The sequence below is a fragment of the Aythya fuligula genome, chromosome 1 (genome assembly GCF_009819795.1).
Source record: "Aythya fuligula isolate bAytFul2 chromosome 1, bAytFul2.pri, whole genome shotgun sequence".
Classification (NCBI taxonomy): Eukaryota; Metazoa; Chordata; class Aves; order Anseriformes; family Anatidae; genus Aythya; species Aythya fuligula.
The window spans coordinates 27,638,688-27,661,187 of NC_045559.1; the positions used below are offsets into that span (position 1 = coordinate 27,638,688).

Genomic DNA, 22,500 nt, shown 5'->3' on the forward strand with positions numbered 1-22,500 from the left:
ATTGCACAGAGACAGACAATTGCTGGCAGGCAAGAGCACCTGATATACAGCTGCATTTCTGCTGATGGGGATGAAAGTATGGAGTCTTTAGGACAGCAGGATGAAATGGAATTTTATATCCATGTCCTGCTACAACAGAGATTTTAAAAATCATAATAAAAAGCTCAGATGCTGCAAGGTGTTTACAGCTCTAATTGCAACCCAGCAGTTTATGGGGAAACAACCTGGGTTAAACTCAGTGGGCTTCAGAACAAAATGTGTATTTAAATGTACTTCTTGTACATCAACACTACTATACACCAAGCAGTAGTATGGTTTGGAAAAAAAAGGAAATAAGTTGCTATTAAAAACAATAAAGAATTTTAAACTGTTGCATTAGGAAAAACAAAAATACCATCACCATCAACTAGTAATTTAAAGTAACCTGAATTATGTTTCAAATACATAACCAAGATAAAATACAAATTAGTAACAGTAGCAGCATTCTTCTTTTGGTGAGGAATTCTGTAAAGGATAGTATGACAAGCTTCTGAAGTTTTAGTATGCACTTTCCAATTTTATAAGAACATCTGCATCTATGCATTCACAGATGCATGGGTTAACAAGAAGAAAAGGAATGAACTCATCTGGATTCAATTCTGAATTTGATATCTACAGAATGCTAAGAGCATGTGATTTTTATTTAGGCATGCAAAGTAAGGATCTTTAAATCTTTAAACCTTTAAATTCTTGCTAAAACAAAACTATTTTTTTTCCAATATATTATTAGCACTTTTATTCCCATGTTGTTTTTCTAGCATTCTTAGCATATGTATCTATGTCTTGAATTAAAGCAGAATAGCTTCAGCTCTCACCATTAGGAGAATAATTAAAAAAAAATGAATTGACAAAACCAAATAAAAATATAAAAGATTATTTTTCTCTTGGTTGAAGTAGACACACAGTAAAGCTCTTAATTTACAAAATGAAATAAGATAAAACAATAACTAGTCGTACTGTATATAGGTACAGCCTCAATGGTGGAGTATACAACATGTACTGAACAAATATTTATCAGTCAGCTGTAACATAACTTCCTTATAGCTAGAATGCAAGACAAAGATCCAAGGATTACTGGATTACTATCTGAGTCAGTACCCACCCTGCTACTACACAGTAACTGCTCTTCACAATAATGAAGAATAAGATATACTGCTTGATTTTCCTTGCAAAGTCTACCCTGCCATAAGGAAGTAGAAATGGAAACTAAGACTAACCTTTAATGTCTCGCTATTGCAATGTTTCCAGCAGACACCCGAGGCTTAGAACAGCCTATGGGAAGCTAAGGTCATGCAGTATCTACCCTCAGCATAGAAGGTAACAAATTTGAATACACCTATTAGGACCCACAGGCAACAAGGTGTTTCAGTCAGCTAAGCTTTTTTCTTGTTTGTTTGGAAGACAGGTTGTAAGGGAACAGAGACATTTAGCAGTGATTTTTATCACTGAAAAGCATATGAAAAGTGTCTTCTGGAATAAAGAGAAAAAAACATTCATCCCTTTTTATGACATTGCACATAACTATGTGCCTTCAAAATTTAGGGATTTGATTAATTTTTTTTTTGTACCTTTCTCAAATATTTATAAGTGCTGAAGAGAACTTCAGAACTCCATTTAAGCTTCAAATTTCATATTTTTTCTTCAGAATGGTGACAAAGTTTTTGATATAAGTTTTCAACATTTTTAATCATGATATAATATCATATTCATCACATATTGTAAACAGTATTATTGCAATATTCTGTCCCCCATGTAGCTCCCTAGTCACTGAATGTTGTGCATTGATATATTGAGCAGATTCCTTCATTGATATGGTTTCCTTTGTGCATTTAAAAAAAATAAATCTGACCAGATTTTTTTAATTTATTTTTTACCAAATTAGTTCAGTTCTGTTAGTGTGCTGTCCCAGATGTATTTATTACATTTCTGGGGTTGGAGCGCAGCCACTGTGCAAACAGGGAGGATAACAAGAAATGTCCATTAAAACATATTACAGATTACAGGTTAAGATACTAGTTTCTCTTGTGATGTAATTTGAGTGTTAAGGACATTTTTTATTTTTATTTTTTTTTGTATGAACAGTTCAAAGATTATTTTGATGATCAGTATGTGGAATTAATAGCTTAGAAGACTAATGAGGACATAAAGATGTTCATTTATTCAACTACGCTTTCATCCAGATCAACAGTAAATCAAGACCAAAATCAAGTACTCCACTCATCCATTCAAAACAAACAAAACCATAGGCTTTTCTACCAGCACCTTAAAGAGCACAGCTTCCTGAAAACATTGCCATACAAATGTGTCTTTCTGGAAGTATAACCACAAATAAAAACATATAGGCTCTTGAAGCTCAACTTTAGAATTTGTTTTTTGAAATCAAAGATGGGGCAAAGTTAAAGCATGTTGGATAGAGATGTAATGGATCTTCCATGTCTAATATTTTATGTATGTTCTAAGGAGGAAGCAACTATACAAAATACCCATGAAAACCAAAAAAGGCCTGGCTGGTTTGTTTGTTGTTGTTGTTTTACCATATTCAAAATGTGATTTGAACACCCAATTTTATAAATTGCTCAATGTGTTCTTATCTCAAAGACTTTCAGTCCCAATATATTTATCATGAATAAAGAGCAGAATACTGGGATTGGTATGTTGTATTATGCAACTAATATGAACATGTCTGTTCTTAAATAGATACATATTAAAATATTTTTATCTGCAAAATTGTGCCACCCATCTATTAAACAATTAGAACAGTATACTATTGTATATTCCCATGCGAAGTGCTGAGTATTTAAACAAATTCTGAAGAAGTATTTATGCATTGTGTCTTTTCATTAATAACTGTGCTATTCAAATAGTCAACAGGTCATAGCTTACAGACTTCTGATGAAAACTACTACATAACTGGAATTTGTGTTCTAAGATGAGTATGGTTCCTTGATGACCCAATCTTTGGTTCAGAACTAGCCGGCATATTTATTAATGACCTAGAGGACACAGAAGATGATCTTAAAAAAACTTTATCTAATGCAAGGACATCAGTGAAGACAATGAGATGTCAAATACGAGATGTCAAACAAGAGAAAATCCAGGTAGAGGTTTAGAACATACTGTTCTATGAAGACAGGCTAAAAAAATAAAAAATAAAATAAAAAGTCTTAGGCTACAGCAAGTACAAATCAAATGTCGGAGTTAGAAATTAGCACAGACAGCGAAGCACTGGTTGCCTGGGGAGCCTTGGAGTCCCCATCCTTAGGGGCCTTTATGAACAGGTTAGACACATTGAGCAATTGAGTTCAGTCCTTGCTATCTCTTCTGTATGATAAAGGGATGATAAGGTAATCACTTAGCAATGTATTATTACTATATCATATTGGAAAGGCTTCATCAGAATAGATGTCTTGTATTAAACAAGTGCCAACAACCTGTATCTCCACCAGAGTTCAAGATTTACAATGCTGCATAACAAGAGAAGAGATGTCCATAGCAATAACAGAAAAGTATGGTGATTCTAAATTATTTCAAAAAGCTTTTTGATGAAAACATAAATAAATGAGCAGAGTCATTTCCATAGGTCACCTCCTTTAATATTGGTGAATCTACTGTTTTAAGACAATTTTTTGTACCCCAGCACTTTCAAAACTAAACTCTGTGACAGATCTTTTTAAGTATTAAAAAAAGATTCCAATACGTTGCAGAGCTTCAGAATACATCTTCCTCACCCATAATTCAAAGAATGTGATGTCCCTCTGTCTTCGTCACTGCCTCAGACATTCGCTCTTGCGCATGCCATTAAGGCTTTCAGCATGCTTTACAGCTTTACAGAGATTTCTGCTCTCCCCTTTTGAAACTGGCAAACTACAACTTCCAGTTCTCGTGTTCTGAGACCCATACTATATCCTTAAGGACAGTAATTTACAGCATTTAACTGGAACAACTGCCAGGTGCCAAGAGACAGGTAGCAGTTGCTGGACACTTACAAGGGTCTCATCAAGACTATCTGTAGACTGCCAGATAAGAGCTTTCAGGCTTCAAAGGAAAAAGATAACAGGAAGCTGACGGATAAATATCTTCTAAGAAGGATTGTATAAAGTAACTCCCAAATATTTAGAGACCAAGCCAAATTCCTAAAGCCCACAATGAGTCATGTGATAAGTGTCTTTTGAATTTTGCACAAGATTAACCTAATCTTGCCGTGGGAGAACTTGTACAGTGTTATAGCTACTAAAATCCTGCTAAAATCTAGGCAATAGCAACAAAACAAGTGTTACATTCAACTTTTAAATGTTATAACGCATGCTGTTGCTGACAAGAAAACAACCAGATCCTATAACCAAGAACATGATTTCTTAATTAAATTGAGTTGAACTGGTGTCAACAAGAAGATACTTGATACAATATTTTCAATTATGGATAGCATGTTTTCTATAGAGGTTTCACATCACATCAGTTTTAATGCAAGGGGAAACAAACACCAGCAAAACAGCAGTGAGAACACAGGGCAGCAAAATACAAATGATTACAATAAACAAGGTTGGACTAGAGTAGTAGAAATACATGTTCTTATTCCAGGCTTTGAACAGAAAACACAACTTTCCATTGGAAGAAATACAAAATCAGAAAATGCCTTTTGTAACAATCAGTACTGAGTTACCACAGCAAATCTGAGCAATCTACCAAAATAGAGATATAACAATTTTATTTTCCTTGTATTTCTTTCATCCCATTCTATAGGATGGAAAACAATTATTTTACTGCTCATGTGTATGAAAGGGAAAGGGGTTCAGCGTTTCATCCTGAAAGCAGCCAGGGAAGTGAGTACTACAACTGCTTCAGACTTCTCAGTGGAACAAATTCTACAGGTTATCTCTGGGTCTTCTGAACACTGTTGACAACCCAAAATCGTTAATGTTATGCTAGAATCTTTTAAAGGAAAGTACTATAGGAAGATCAAGACAGATGCAGTCTCTCAGACACTTAAGTCAATGTAATGACAGGCATTGAAAAGACTTTGTCCTTGGCTTTGTATTGAAGAGGTAGTAGATGTTGAGAGAGAAAAGTTAACTAGCTCAATGGGTCTGCGTGTGAGCTTCGTAGCCATATACCATGTTCTGTAGCAAGTCATGTAATTTTTGAAGATATTTCAGTGCATTTCTATTCCATGGAAGGGTTGCAATAATCAGTCTAAAATCATTAAAGGGTGATTTATTTTACTTACTTTTAATTATGTTACAAATGGAAGTTTTTTGTATTGCTATAGTGACTTAGGCAGCCAGTAACACCAGGGAGTTTCTTTCTCTGGTATGCAATAGCATAAAGGACAATAAATTAGATCATGTCTTCAAGTCTCTCACAGGCTTATTTAACTTCTCTTTCAGATCACTATTTTTTTTAAAGCTATCTTTATAGACTTTTCTTAAACAAAAACCACCAAATATTATTTGGGAAATAACAACCACTATATTACAGATGTAGTAAACAAACAAAAAAAACCACAACAGTTGTTTTCCCTAGAAGATCTGGACTAGCATTTCCTCAGAGAAAGCTGCATCTTATCTTGCTAGTACCATCTCTAGATCCGCAGAATACCCTGTAGCAGTTTAAAAACAAAAACAAAAAACCAACTGTTTCTGAATTTGAATTATATTTTTCTTATATTTTCTTATATTTTGCTTCAACAGGCAAAAGGAGACAAATCCTAAAATCCTACAGTATTTTCAACATATCTACTTCTATTCAATACATGTCTCTTCACAATTTCATGCTATTAAAAAAAGTTTATTATTTTTCTTAAGAAGTGAGCTGTTTATTGTCATGCTTATGTACAACCATTTAGGGAGATATTAATCCAAATATTGAAAAAGGAAAAAAGCATATTAGATGAGTAATTAAATACAAGTTCAGTAATGCTACAGCTGTCACAGAATCCATTATTATTTTTCCTTGAACATCAGGAATCACTTCCTCTATGTATTTATCACATATACTGAAACACTGAAGTGCTATTATGTAAATACGTAAAATAATGCTTATATACTAATCCCTAGCTTCAAGTAAGAAAGGGAGGATGGTCCTATTGTCATGTCTCCCTGTCAGGCAGCTGTGGGTGCACTACCTCACTTCACTAAGGTTGAAGTAAAGATACAATATACTGGAAACTATGTACTGGAAGCTAAATACCTTCAAAATATACTTTCCATATCTATTATCTTATTAATTACTAAGAAATTCAAGTCTATCATGGAGGAATTTGAAGTTGAACTGACTTGGTATTAAGATGGAAAAGAGGGGCAATGGCCATAGCTGGCAGCATGGCAGGCACGACTGCAGACTTTTACAGCAGATAAGTGCATTGGAATAACTAGTTATGCCACTAAAGTTTGTCATTTTTAGTTCATCACTGGAGAGACAGCATAAGACAGAATTAATGATCTACGGTCACAAGGTGCCTCTGGCACATCAAGGTGCAGGAGCAAGTAAGAATGAGTTTGGATAAATCTATTACTGTCTTTAAAACTTGTACAACTAAAGACCAGCTTTCCTATTTAATTTATACTGACTGATAAAATTTCACCAATGCCTAACATAATCTACAGTTCTTCATGCTTCCCCCTCTAATATTTTAAAATAAAAGGCTGGTAAGTCCTGTTAGGGAAAGGAAAAGATCAACCCCCATCACCACCATCTGCACAAAACTGGCCCTGTACACACAACTTTTCTTTTTTTTTCTGTACCTCTAAGAAGATGTACACTCAGTTGTTACTGACATTTGTAACATCCATCTCTTCAATAAGCACCTGATATGACTCTACTGGTGTCTGTAACACAAAACCCAAAGCATCTTTCTCTTTGAGCTTGGTTGCTAATAAGATTGGTTGCTTCTGCTCAGTGTGTGTGTGTCTTTATGAAGATATACTCACTTTAAGATCACAGAATAATTTAGGTCAGAAGGAGCATCAGAATATCTCTGTTAACCTCCTGCCAAAGACACAGCTTTTTGGTCAACACCAGTTTGCTCAGGACTTTACCCATTTGGGTCTTGAAAACTTCTGAGGATAGGCTGGAGACTATACAATATCTCTGGCAACCACCTTAATGACTGACTTACCATTCTTATGAGGAAAGAGTTCTCTTTACACACAGTCTGAATATCTCATTTTAACTTATGCCTATGTCTCTCAGCCTACCATCATGCACCACAGTAACGAGCCTGGCTCCATCCTCTTTCTAATTTCCTAGTAGGTACTGATAATCAGGTCCACCCCAAAGCTGTCTTTTCTCCAGGCTGGTCAAGGCCAGCTCCCTCAGCATCTCATTGAGCAAGTGCTGCTAGTACCAACTACCTTGGTGGTATTAAGACACTTGAGTTCTATTATGTATTTTTTTTTCCCCACATCTGAGGTACCAAAACTAGGGATAGTATTCCAGATGTGGTCTTATGAGTGCTGAGCAGGGGAAGATAATCATTTTCCTCAGTCTCTTAGCTCTCTACTGCTCTTAATACATCCCAGGATGGTGCTGATCTTTTCCGCTACTAGGTATCTATGCTGTTTCACGCTCAGCTTGCTCTTTGCCAACATCCCCAGGTCTTTATCAGAGCTGCTCCCAAGTCAGACAATCCCAGTGTCCATCACTAGGGAATCTTCCTTTCTGAGTGCAGGGCTTAGGCTTTTCCTGAAGTTTCTCTTGGCCAAGTCCTTCAACTCATCCAGGTTCCTACGAATTGCTATCGTATCCTTACACATATCCTTTGTTCCCCCCAATTTATATTATCTGCAAATTTGATGAGAGAACAGTCCATCCTCTATGACATTAATAAAGCTGTTAACATGGTAGGTCCCAGCATATTCTTATATTCCAGAAGAAATAAAGAAAATCATATGCTACCCAGGAGTGGCAAATGGAAGGCCAGAGTAAAAGGCAAAAACAATTACTAATTAGTGAAGAGCTAGCATGAACATAGCAGAGAGAAGTTTCCCTGAGTACTTATGCATCTCAAATATCAGAGGGAGGAGGATAGCACGAAGATACTCGTTATCTGGAAATGTGAAGTGACCACATGGTACTATTTTAAAGAGAAGAATATGCTACAAGAAATACAGTGTCTGAAATGGACGTAAAAACAGTTAAGAAGACAATAACAAAAACCCACAAAGAAAAGGTTTATTTTACCTGTACCTTTTGGATTTCACTGGAACATAAAGAGCAGAAAATATTAAGACATTACACTTCTATTACAGGAAAAAAAATAATAAAGTAACAACAACAACAAAAAACCTAGAAACTTACTGGCTAAGACGACATTGCCATTTAGTTCTGCCACAACCAAGAAAATATCTTCTTGCTCTATGCTACAGACAAAAAGGTTCCAGATTTCAACTTTAGCAATTTTGCTAAGACTTCATAAGATATTTGAAAATTTATACAAAGATTGCAGATCTGAGAGCTTTTTATTTGGAGAAAAAGATTTTAATGAACTAAAATTGAGAAGTGTGGCTGTAAGCGGTCACAAGAAATATCAGATGGAGATTAGGAGTGACTGAAGGTGGAATAAGAAATGAGAAAAAGCCACAGATATGAAGACAAATGATTTCTTGGAATGAAATCCAGATCTCATTTAAGTCAACAGCAAAATTCCCCTTGACTTCATTAGGGCCAACATTTCACTTGTGAAGTTTACTCACACCAGATGTAAGTGAAACATACAATGCATCTGACAGAATGCTTGTGGAGAAGGAATAACCAGAGGTGACACACATTTTGAAACACATATTTTTCTTCCAGACAAATGAGGTGGAATAACAAGTATATATAAGGCCACTAATTCTACTTGCCCTTTGAGGGTTCTGAGTGCAATACAACAATAAACAAGGAGATCTGATTGATATATTTTTACTAGCAAATTCCCATGAGAAACCTCAAAAATCTAACTCTTACTAAAATTAGAGGTAAAATTCTGCCAATAATAAAAAGATAAAAGAAGAACAAAAGATTATTTCACATGGAAGTTAACAGTGAGAATTCTCTAAGATCCTACATTTGATTTATGCTTTTAATATAATTATTAATATAAAAGAATAGATAAACAGAATTAACAAAATTATGTATCAGTCATAGCTAAAAGTAAATGTGAGAAAACTAAGAAAGTAGACAATCCATGGCAGATCAATCTATTGTTGACAAATACAATTAAAAATATACTACCTATATGTATCTATTTACTGTAAGTGCTCAGGAAATGTGTTGTTAGGAATTCTTCAGTGACACCTCTTCTGAAGAAGTCCAAAGCCAGTATGTCATAGAACAGCTCGAGTTGGAAGGGACCTCAAAGATCATCTAGTTCCAACCCCCCCGTTATAGATGGCACATTAGACCAGATTGCTCGGGGCCTCATCTAACCTGGTCTTGAACACCTCCAGGGATGGGGCATCCAAAACCTCTCTGGGCAACCTGTTCCACCCTCTGAGTGAAAGATTTCCTCCAAACCTCTAATCTAAATTTCCCCTTTTATTTTAAAACCATTCCCCCTTGTCCTGTCATTATCTGATTGGTCAGAGTCACTCTCCATCTTTTTTATAAATCCTCTTTAAGTACTTAATGAAACATGTTTATATAGTTATACCAGGTAGCATACTTCAACTAGTATATTCAAGGTAGTTGATTACCTCTTAGCTATTACTCATCTCAAAAGCAAGAAAGAACAACAAAAGCGACCTATGGCATGGTATACATTTCTGTAGAAGGAAACATTAAATAAGAGTGCTTTGAAATGATTTGACTTATCTGCCACTAAAATCAACACAGAAAAATCAACAGCTTGGAAACATGAGTTAAAGTGATATATTAGAAATATAGAAATAGGTAAAATACAGAATAAAAGCAAATGTTCACACTTTATCCTTACACATAATTAAGGGTCAACTGATTTAATATGGCATCTTTCATTATCACTTTATCACTACAGTTATCCCACTACTAATTTCTTCTCATGATAAAGAAAAAAGCACAAGGATACCGCTAAAAAAAAATTCAGAATCATCAGTAAGTTATACAACTCATTGGGATAATATTATTTAATAGAATTAAAACATATAAGCATTTAAGAATTCTGACATGCCATTTACCATTACTCTATAGGAAAATATTCTAACAGATACTGACCCTCATACCACAGAAACAAACCAGCCATTAATTCATAGAGATTATAAGCAAACCTCTCCTTTTTCCTTTCTATATCATAGCACGTCCCAACTCAGGGGCAATTTTGTGCTGTATCTACAAAACACACCAATAAATTTATTCCTAAAATGGTTGTAGATAGTGTTCTGGCACATCTTTCTCTATCAGTTTGGTTCTGTACAACCACATCAAAACGCATACTGGTTCACTTAAATTAGAGACATAAAATTTGTGGTTTCTAAGCAAAATTAAAGAAAAATATTGGTGGCAAATGAGAGTGAAAAGGCAAATGTAAAACAAGCTTTTGAAGAATTTTAGCTTTATAATAATGAATCAGATTTGAAAAAAAGTTGAAAATTTAAAAAGCAAAGCCTCAAATGACCTCACACTTCCTTTAAAAAATTAGCATTGTAAAAATAAATTTGTATAGAATAAAGAACTTAAGTAACTGATAGATTTGTTGATTTCCACATGACAACTTTCCTTTAAGGAAAAAAAAAAAGCAGACAACAGCAACAAAAAAGGTAACTGATTAAAAATTGTTAATGAAATTGATAATAAATTTATTAGGTCTTTAAAAATAATGAAAATAAAAATAACAATAATAATATATTTAAATAATATTAATAAATAATAATAATAATAATATTTAAACTTGACAATAAAATGCCAAGGTTTATGGTATGTCAGGTATCCCAGTAGGGATACCTGATCTGCACAGATATATTATCAGCTATGAATGCTAATAATACTAATTAAAAAAAATAATCATATGAAATCTTTGCTTTTCCTGCAGTGAAAGAGAGGATCTTACTGGAAAACTGATATTAGCAATATATTTTCTTTCAATTTCAAATGCAACTCAAAACTCATGCACAATTAGCCCTTACTGAATTAGAATATTTAGGAATGAAGGTCTGATTAAGAAGATGACTTTAATATATACTTTCTGATTCTAATGACTGTGACCAAAATTCTCAGCTTTGACTTTAGCTTGCTTCCTTTGGTGCCTAAATAAATGCATCTTCTCTGCAACAGAACCACAAAAAGTAGAAACTTGACTAGAATTTACCTTAAGGCACAGGCCTCTAATGTCTTTCAAGAACTCCACTGCATGCGGTTCAAACGTCAAAAGTTAACATGCTAAACAAAGAAAAGGATTAGGAAGAAAGAACATAGAAAATTTTAAGATAAAATTGAAAGGAAAATGATGATATACTAGAAATGTGAGTGTTTGAATTTTTGGGGAGTTGTTGAACAACAATCCAAAAAGAGCAGGCTTGAAAACAACAAATCGTAACAAATTGTAAGAAAAGAGGTTATATATCTGCCATGTTCTGTAGTACCTAATGGTTGTGAAGTTTTAAGTTTTTGTGTAAAGGATACAATTTTTACCAGCAACAACTAAGTATCTGTTATTCACAGATTAGAGCAGGCAAGTGTTCTCTGTGCAAAATCTGGAGGGCTATTCAGTGAATCATGAAAAGAATTTGAACTGTACTTTATAGACATATAAATATTTATATATATATATATATATATAAAGATCTTAATATACATACAGCCTATATAAAACTTCCAACACATTTTTGTGGGTTTTTATAAGCTAAACAATGTTTTTCCACAGTGTAACCTGAAAATTTTGTTATGAAGCAACAGCAAGAGATTAAGTAGCATTACACTTGTACCTAGGCCCGGTACAATTTACTTTATGGACAGTGTTCATCAAAAATCTTAATTCACAGGTAAGCTTGATGATAATTCTTTCAGCGGGGTGTTACCAGAATGATTCCTTCTCATATATTAAGTTTCTTGAAGATTTTTTGTTTTCTTCAGTGTTTAAGAGCTACAACTTGAACTGAAACTAGCTTTGCCTTCCAGGACAACTCTGGAGAATGGCCATCTCTTCAGCTTTTTTTTTTTTTTTTTTTCAGCTTTTTGCTTTTTGTAAAATAACTTATGACAGCATTTAACAAGTACATCTGCATGTCACACTCAGCAGGGACAAATGGGTCAAACTTACCTGTGTAGGACTGTCTTCACTGCCCTAGCTGACATTTCTCACGTTAGTTCAATCTTATGTTCACTATATATTTTTCTGTAAGGCCAAGGTTCATTCAATCTTAAAACTAGGAGTGCTTAAAGATACTTAAGTATGACAGCTCTTTCAAATTACAAAGTAAATGGACTCAGTCAGTCTCAGCCAGCCTCTACTAAGAAATGGCATACCTGAAAAAAAAACTTACTTTTCACATATATCATAAAAATAAAATAAAAGATTGGAAGACCTCAAGAGGTCATGTTGTCTTTTCATCCCCTTCCTGTAGCCCAAAACAGAATCATTTATACCTAAAACACTTCTCACAGATGCTTCTCTGATTTATTCTCAGAAGCTTATAGTATCAGTCTCCTTGTGCTAGTATGTATATTAGCACTTCTCTATCGTACAGTCAGAAAGGTTTGTATTTCTTTTTCTGGTGGCTAGCCTGCATCTTCCTTGCTGAAATGTTAATCAATTACTTCTTGCCCTACTCCTAACAGAAAAGTTCATTCCCATCTTCCCTACAACAGCTTTCTGAAGACTTATTTCCCCATTCAGTTTCTCTCCTCTCAACTAATAAACCTATTTATAGTTCCTCCTTGGTCTTCAGCAAAGGCCAATCTCTCTACTAAATTAGCACAGCCAAGGAGTGGGGAGAACAGTATACAGATAGATGGCATGGATTGCCCACTGGTCTCATCATTTCTTGAAGAACAAAGCCAGGCTGAGCACACAAATAAGACCCAAGATGATGTGGCCAAGACATCATCTTAAGACCCTGATGCCTCACTTGCTCCCATGTCTCTGCTGTTTGAGATTTGCCACTGTTACAGCCTTCTTCTGACAGTCTATCTATATCCTTTTAGAGTCACATGAGAATCAGGATCTACACTGACTGGTCACCCTGATTATAAGAAATGAGTTTTCATTGATTATTTTTATTCCCAAGGTTGGTTATTTTTGTTTGGGTGTTTTTGATTTTGTTTTTAAATGTATCTATTGTGCCTTTTTTGACATTTGTTGTCCACAGAGGTCCCTTTGTGGTCTTATCAAAGGAACTGTGCTTACTTTGGCCTATGCTTAATGCAGAATTCTGCTTCACAGAGGAGTACGTTCCAGCCTAAAGTAGTATATACAGTGCAATACATTGTTCATTACTCCATCTATAAATATCTAACTACAAAATAAAATTATATTTTAAATTGTATTTCTAGCAAGTCCAGGTGGATAGAAAAACAACAATTTCTTTAATGACAACAAGAACAAAACAACCTTCATAGTAACAGACCAAACACTACTTGATGGGTGCTCATCTGAAGGCAATTTCACTGTTACCAGTCATGGTTTCACTATAAGTACATGAAACCAAAAGGTCAGTCTAATGCCAACTGGCATTGTGTCAGACTTCTCTAAACAAAGCAAGATGCTATTTGAAATGAGGATAGTGGTGTAAGAGCAGTGTAAGTAATATATAGCTTCTATTCAAACTGTATCTGAAGATGTTTTTCAAAAATTAAACAATTCAATTACTACCTGAAGACTGCAAGAGATGGGGCAGGGATTTGAAAATCCTTTTTGTTTTGCCTTTGTACAGACCTTACCACAACAGCATCCCCAGCCTGTCTTTTAATATTGTACTGTAAAAATAAGCTACAATAGTCAAGCTAAATTTAGCTAAAATGTTTTTCCCCATAAAGACAGGAAGAAGAAACACTATATGCAACTATGTCTGGAATACTTCAAACAACTCAGTTACCACCTGTGCATGAAAATAAATCCAAACAGTAGTTTTACTGAACAGCCCACAGAAAGATAATGAGAATGAACAGCCTACCATATCAGAAAAAGCCTGCATGGCCTACCAAAATGAAGACTCAAAGTTCAGTGTTCTCACTATAACACACTTAAATAAACAGTAAGAGCGAGAAAGACTATATAAGATAGAACATATACCAGTAAAACTAAATTAGAATATATTTGGAAATTGGAATATGGCTTACCATGAAATGAATGAAGTTCTGTAATGGCTTTCAGATTTGAGATGAACTATCATAAATTTAGGAAGAAGTTGTATGACATGGTTACACACAACATGAGTCTTATTTCCTGTTTTCTTAGAACAGGAGAAGATAAAAGCTCAGAGAACATTTTTCAGCTGTGATGACTGATAATGCCAAATTTGCAAGGAAACAAGAGAAGGGGGGATATAGGGAATGAATAAAAAAGTTGGGGGAAGCCCCTAATTACTAAGAATACTATTATCATAATATAATACTGCGTCAAAGAAACATTTCCCCTTATTCATCTCAACCACAAGCTTATGGATGTCTTTGAAAAGGGTTAGTGAGAGGCAGTGATCATACAAAGGCTGTGTTACATCATTAAACTGCTATTAATAGATACAGTGGAACAAATGAACTTGGTAAGTCTGGGTAAAGGAGGAATACTACTAGGTTTGTTTGGCCTAATTTAAGAAATACATTAAATATTGCTATTTAGTTGGAGAAAACAATTGGAAGGCCTGAAGAATACTACAACTATAACCCTCTGAGAAATTGTATAAGGGTCAGTGTTATACATATGCATTCCCAGTAGTGTTTTAAATCACAGACTACTGTTAGATGCCAAAATCACATTTTCCCAACTGATCTTTGCCAGGACACTGTGAACACTGATTTTGTATATGGACTTTACTAGGTATAATCATACCCTTAGTTATCTTGAGATTTGATTATTTTAATGGGCTCTACACAGGGGATTTCACACTGAGATGGTCTTTCTATAAATTCTTAAAAAAAAAAAAAAAAAAAAAAAAAAGATTGTACTGAAAATTTTAATCTTAAAGATCTTAAAAGAGTTTTCTACAAATGCTAAGGACTAAATAATTGTCAAATAATAATCCTTACCCAGCATGATGTCCTAGATTTTTCAGTGAATCTCTGCTTGAATGTGTGGATCATTATATAAAACTCTATCAAACTACTGGTATAAACATTACCAATTGGCTATAATTGTATGCTTTTATTTGGCTGTTTACATGATACTTAAGTGTAAAGACACAGTTTGGACATGTACCTACAAAAATTATTTAGAGGGTCTACTTTTAAAAAATTTGGCTTATTACAGTTACTCTAAATCCAAATGCAAAGTGGATAAAATTGAAAACTATGCACATGGTTTTAGAAATATACTGTTAATGGCAATACCATCTCAGCTTTTGTGTTGTACTTCAGTGAAAATCTCTTATGAACTAAATTTAAGTTCACAACGATATCAGTGACAGATTTAGGTGCACAACTGTACAGCTTCAAACATTTTTAACATCCGTAGCAATATTTAAGATGCAGCCTTTTCTTGTACATACTCGTTATGTGAAAAGCATAAATACCTTGTCCATCCACGCACTGAAAATTCATGACAGCAGGGCCACAAAGTTTTCAGCAATACAGCTTCCAAGAAGAGTCTGTGAAACCCCACAGGAACCTACAAACTTCTACAAGCCAAGCTTTGGGGATCTGACACTTTTCAGCTGAAGGCACTGTATCTCTGGAGTGATCTTTTTGTCAAGAGCATTGGGAATGAACTGCAAAAGCGCAACAATTGGGGTTGGAATAATATAAAGAAGAAATAGCAACTACTGATCCAAAGTAAGACATGTAACATTTAAGAAGCTAAAGAGGAAATTATAAAGGACTGGAATATCAGTCTCGAAAGATAAGAGAATTGATGAACCAAAGCAAAATGTAGAGGAAAAATTGATTGAAAAGTAAATTAATGCAAGACCAAAAAATAGGAGAATATAAATATTTATGAAAGTGTTCACGTGAAAAGCTATGTCAATTAGAATTATGAAAAATATTCTTATTAATCAGAATATCTTTATTTATTTTTTCCATTAGGACCTACATACAATTGGCTCTGTACAAATAACAGGAGGCACAGACAACTCAGAAGTTCACTGTCTTATGATCCATAAAATCAGTAAAGATTAAAAAAATGGTAAGAAAACAATATGAGAAAGTGTTGAATTGCTGGACTTGCCTGTCACTTTCATTTGCTTTATAGTGCTAGGCAAAGCCAAAATTATTCCACTGCTTATTCTCACAATGGAACTTCTTTCACTGGGACGAAAGCTGTAACCTTTATGATCCTATGCTTCTTAGCTCTTACTCTTTCCACTTAAAAAAAAAAAAATAAAAAAATCAGTTGTTGCAAAGTCTTTGTCCATTATCTTCCTTAAGATTTATAAATAAATAAAAAATGTGTGTAATTAAGCAGGTGTTGAAATGTCATGTGATTAAGCGAAGTCTTTTTGATGAACAAGGATACTCAGAAACACTGCAATTGCTACTACATTCGTTGGCTCAATTACATGCTTCTCACCTATTTAATAATGCTTATATTCCTGTTAACTGATGTGTTTTGAGAGTTTATTTTCCTCTACTTTTTATGTAAGTCAAGTCTTATACAATGAAGAAGAGATTTGGATCATACCAGTTTCCTAGAACATAACAAACCTCCAAAGTAAATGCAAAGAGATCATGAAATGGGACAATGTAACGACACCGCTCCTTTCTCCCCTCTCCACCCCCCCACTCCCTCCCCCCCCCCCAAAAAAAAAAAAAAAGAAAAAGAAAAGAAAGAAGGAAAGACAGAGGACTAGAACATTATGAAGTTAAAGAAACAAGGGAATGAAAGGGATTAAAACTGGAATGATAGGTAACCTACTGTAAGTGGTGTGAAAGCTTAACAGTAGGGGACTGGAATAATCAGATATGGGAACAACCTGACAATGGAATGCTTTCAAACTGAAGGACCTCAAAAGTAAATGATCTTAGAGTAGAATAACCATATTTGCCTCTGGGAATAAAATTTAACGATAAAAAAGTTTGAATAAAAATAACAAGTTTGATGATTATGCAGATAGAACTGCAAAGAAAAATGATCCGGTCAGGGCAGGAGTGGAAAAGGTAAAGGAGAAAGGTTGGGAACGACAGCAGAATAAAAAAGAAAAGGTGACTGAAACCGCAGATGGCTGGAACTCATCTCTTCAGAGACAGAATTGAAGATAAAGGATGACATGGGATAAATTCATTTTTCTCATTCATCTCAGATTGACTATTACTCTTGTTTATTTGGATGATTTATTTATTCTTTCTCACAAGAACCTGACATAACATTTTCTAAAAACAGCTTTAAAGATCATGGGATGTATGTGTACTGACATTTGGCTTCAAATATTTCCAGTCTTACAGAGCTCACTCAGTAACATAATACAATCATATAAGATGAGGCTATATGAACTCATTTTGCCAAGTGATTTTTTTTAAGACTTACTTTTGCTTTTCATCGTACTTTTAAAAAAGCAACCAACAATTATAATTCTAGAAAATAAAATGAAATCCATTACCTTCAGGATTCTGGATTTGCTGTTAAGAACTAGATTATTTTTATAATTCAATTAAGAATATATGAGATTGATGCATTGTCATTAGTCTACTCTCTCATACAGCATGAGCAGCACGAAAAACATGACAACAGCGTTATTCCACAAAACCTCACCAGGATATTTAACGTCCCTCTCTCCTTCATTAATTCCTCTTATTAAATGAGCTGCAGTGAATTGTAACAGAATGGTATAACCACCTTATTGTTTCCTATGTTGAGACTACATTTTTTTTCAGTCTACGATTTCCCATGTTTTCTGATAACTATTTTTTTTTTTCCTGCCATCAGCAGTTTACATTTTTTTTTCCACCAAATTTATATAGTTAAGTAAAAAGGAATTCCATGTGATGCATTTGCCAAAACATGAACACATGGACAACAGATGCTTTAAGTGCTCTGGTAGTGCCCTGTAACTCTGGCCCATGCCAATTGCTTTAAAAAATGAAGACACAGAGTCTTAAGTATTGATTTCAATAAAAAGAAAATTGTTCAGCACTGATTGTTGACAATTGCTATTAGAGGAAACTGGAATTTTGAACAGTACATGTCCACAATAAGCAAAGCATTTCTTCATTGAAGATTTATCTCTCAGTGAAGAATGGAGCACTTGATGTCCACATCAACCTACCAGAAACTGGATTTGAAGAATAATCACAGATAGAACTTTGATTTCTTTTGAAACACAGAAATTAAATCTAGGATTTGAGATCCCACCAGTAATATGCTGCATATGGGACCATGGAATTATCTTTCATCAAACTAGAAATAGAAACTGGGAAGCATGCAGCATAAGATTTCTGATGCTTTACTTTGACCCACAAGATATTCTAGCTACCAAGCCATAGTTATACTGATCATCTAAAAGTTACCTCAGTATTTAAGCGTTCAAGAAACATAAGAAGTAGAGCAGATCATATATCATTAACAAAGGCAAGAACTGGAAAGCTTTTAAAGTGCCACTGCCCTAAATACACTGTGGGATTCACTACACTTAACCATTTGAATGTTAACATTTAGTTGAATTTATATTCCTACTGTTTTTCTCTAGTCAATGATCAGGGACTATTTTCTAAGTAAGCAGATTCACCCACCTATGTTAGACGTACAAACACAGATGGGTAAGTTGATTACTGTAATTGCTCTCACTACACTGAGTTTGAAAATCAAATATAAAGAACCAGGTCCAAATCCAAAGAATGGAACAACTTTCTTCTCTTTCTGACGGCAAGTAGCTAAGGTATTACACAGTAATAGAAAATCTCTCTGATTTGTTCTCGTGTTTAAAGCGCAGATATACTGACTACTGAACATGCAAATGCAATTTTTATTATGTATACAAAATTTAATTTATCAAACTAAAAATATAAACATACCAAAATAAGAAATTTCCACTGGTATATATTTATCTGATAAAACTAAATTCAATATTCAATAGAGAATTCAATTCTAACAACTATATGCATAACTTACATAGGTACTTGGCTTTCACTCTGCCACTGGGACTCTCTGTATTTCTTGCTGATGGTCTAATACCAAATAAATATTTACCCCTGTGATCTTGATCTAGAATCTAGACCCTGCTCTTTCCCAGATGAATGCTCTGATCCCTAAATTGCACCACATCCTATTGCCTCTTCCCCTAATACCATCTCTATCATTCCTGGCAACATGGCAGACAGTAACTGGCAAATTCCATAAAAGGCATATTCCATATAAGGCATATTCCTGGTGTTGCAACTAGTACACTTTCCTGGGAATCAGGAGACACAGGTTAAACCTACTTGGAGACTAATAGAGCCACCTACTTTATAGGTGAATGCACTAATTATCACCACCAAGAACACTGCTCCAGCAGCGAAACAGAAAGACTTCCTGGGAGAACCGTTTGGGAAGGATACAAGTGGCTACTTGTGGCAGCAAAATACAAGTTATTTTCGCTATTATTCACTAGTATTAACTGTTTTTGATTTCAAGATTAAATCAGGATTATGTAATCTGTGTAGGAAATGTAAAGTCTAAAGTCTCTTCATTTTTTGCTACATTCCCTATTTATTTTATTTCTGTTGTGCTTTCCCTATGTTATTTTCCCATTTTAAGTAACAGTACCTTAGCAAAAACAGGGGGCACTGCAAAACATGATCATGGAAGCAGGAAGAGGTCTCTTTTTTTCTTGCTCCTCTGCCTCCTGCCTCTCCCTTCCATGACTTTTCAGAATTCCTTGCAGACCGCATTCTCTTTTTCATATTCTCTCATATTCATATTTCCATGCTCTTTAAGCATTGTAAAGGCAAACATTTAGCAAGTGAGTAGCACACCAGACATAGTATGCATCTTTTGGTTGACAGTTCACAGCCTCATAGAAGACCAGTAATCTTGCACTACATTTGGTGTAAGGCTTGAACAAGCATAACCTCTTTCTCCAGTGGTATCTTGGTACATTTACACTCTGTTACTTCAATCGAGAACTAAACAACATGTAGACAGTTTCAAAACAGTAACCACAAAAAGTCCTGAAATGGCCAGTTTTTGCAAACAACGTATAGAAATGAGAGAGGAAGGCTAAAGCTCAAGTTGGGGTGTAACTCAAGGGTTTTGTTTGTTTTTATAGGCAAGAATTGCTACAATATGTAGCTATAAACACAGCTATAAATGTAGCCATATCTACATAATCATATGCACAGACATCTCAGTTTATCCAGCTGAATGCCAGACAGTACACAGGATATGTAAACATCTCTGCCAAACACTTACAAAACAACTTTGATAACAAGTGTCATTCTTTCCTGTAAAGTAGCTGTTTTTAACACACATGATCTAACTCTTGTTTGCTCTTTAAAGTTTTATTGTCATGGCATTTTATACAGGAAGAGAGCATTAGCATACTCAGGAGAACTGCTAAAAGTAAAAGGCCTCAAGCTACCCACTGCATGGTTGATAGCATAAAGCATGGGATATAAAAACTTTTGTCTGATTGCTCACTTTACTTGTTTTAGAGTAGTGTTACTCTCAAGAGCATATATTCATGTTCTTTCTACTTCAAGTTTTATTACTTCTTTTGTATTATTTAATACATCTAAAGACACTTCCAAAAGACAAATTTTTCCATTTTGAAAAAGTAATGGTTTGGAACATGATAAAATACATTCATGTTCACAGTGTATTATTTTCAAAGGCAAGTAGAATAAATGTGCAATAAAACAATTAAATGCATGACAATAAACATTTCTATTTGATCATAGATATATTAACATGCCAAACATAAGAAAAACTCTGTAATACATTTCCCCTAAAAAAGGTCAGATCCAAATGGATTCTCCACACACCAGAGCATAAGTAAAAAGAGAATTTGGTCTCAATTACCATTACTGCTAAATATCCCACTCCAGAAATTAAAATTAACATTCAAAATGTGAAAGAGAAAACTGAATTTAAAAAAGGCAAATTGGATCATCTACTTTAAATACAGAAAACACTACAACCGTAATTGTATATACACATTAAAAATCATCCTACAGTAAACTTAAAACTAAGTCTACTTATATATCACACTGCTAATTATTATATAAATAACCTGGGAAACAATACCTCCAAGATACATGTTTTACTATTTAGTAAACAAGAAACTGCCACATTTGACACCACTGATTAAGGCCAGGCATTTCTAAAGCTTCAGACACATTTCTGAAATCCACAATACATCAATTTTTAATACTTCCACTCTCTCAGCTCCATTAAAAAGATGGTAGGGGAAAGATTTTAGAGTAATTAATGATATAGTTAGCTGCTAAATATTAATAGGAATCGTAGTCTTGCATAAAATATAACATATAAACCTTGCCAATACAGACGCACCAGTAATTAAACTTGAATATGTAATTACGCTGATTTATAAGACAGGCAAAAAGTTACACTTTACTGGCTTCTATGTAAACTGTGGGCAACAGTTAAACTTTGCATTTTACGGTTTATGTAAATGGGCAATATCTCCACTACAGTTCATAAATGGTTTAGAGACTCAGTTAAAATTACAACTAATGCCAACATGCACGTTCTACTTTCAGTGCTTGCAAGTAAGTTGAAGAGGTTTGAAGAAAAAAAGCTTAAAACCAATCTTACTACACAGTAAATGAAGATGTATCTATTTAAATGTTTTAATATAAATATAAATATGTTTCAAATATATAGTTCCAGGTGTTTCACTTACCTATGTTTCAAAGCACTTTCGAGTAATATTGGTTCTTAGACTAAGGCATTTTTTTCTTGAAAGTATGCTAACCGCACTTACATGTGAGGCTGAGGAGAGCAGCCCGGACTGCTATTTCCATTACTGTCAATGTGATCCAGCGAACCATTGAGATCTTCATGGACTGCCTGCAGTAAGCCACTGGATGCGTTATTTATCAATCCTGGGTTACTAAGCAATGGTAAACTACTCTCTGCCAGTGCAGCCTAGCAAAATGAAGAATAAAAATAAAATTCTCAGTCCTCACACATACAAACCACTTGTAAATGTTCATACACATAGAAATGTACACACATAAAGCATTTTGGGTAGTTGTAGAGATGGTCAGAAGGACTTTGTTCATTTTCCAGTTTTTTTTTTTTGTTTGTTTTTCTTTTTTTTTTTTTTTCCCCACATTCAGGCTGTAACAGCCTCTCTATTTCTGGTTTACTATTTCTCTTACATATGTTTCATTATTTTCCATTATTATTTCATGTCCCGATATTCTTAGTACTTCTTAGTTTTACATCATTTTTTGACTTAAAACTACACTTAACCCCTATGC

The 22,500-nt window shown here is 34.4% G+C and overlaps 1 protein-coding gene across 1 annotated transcript in view; it reads right to left on the bottom strand.

The window, feature by feature from the left end:
- The window catches only part of FOXP2 (forkhead box P2), a 364,439-nt gene that overhangs the window by 3,414 nt on the left and 338,525 nt on the right, over nucleotides 1-22,500 (bottom strand). Inside the window, exon 18 of the mRNA XM_032207520.1 lies at nucleotides 21,999-22,162. Within this exon, the coding sequence (XP_032063411.1) occupies nucleotides 21,999-22,162 (164 nt within the window). The remainder of the gene's footprint in view (nucleotides 1-21,998; nucleotides 22,163-22,500) is intronic.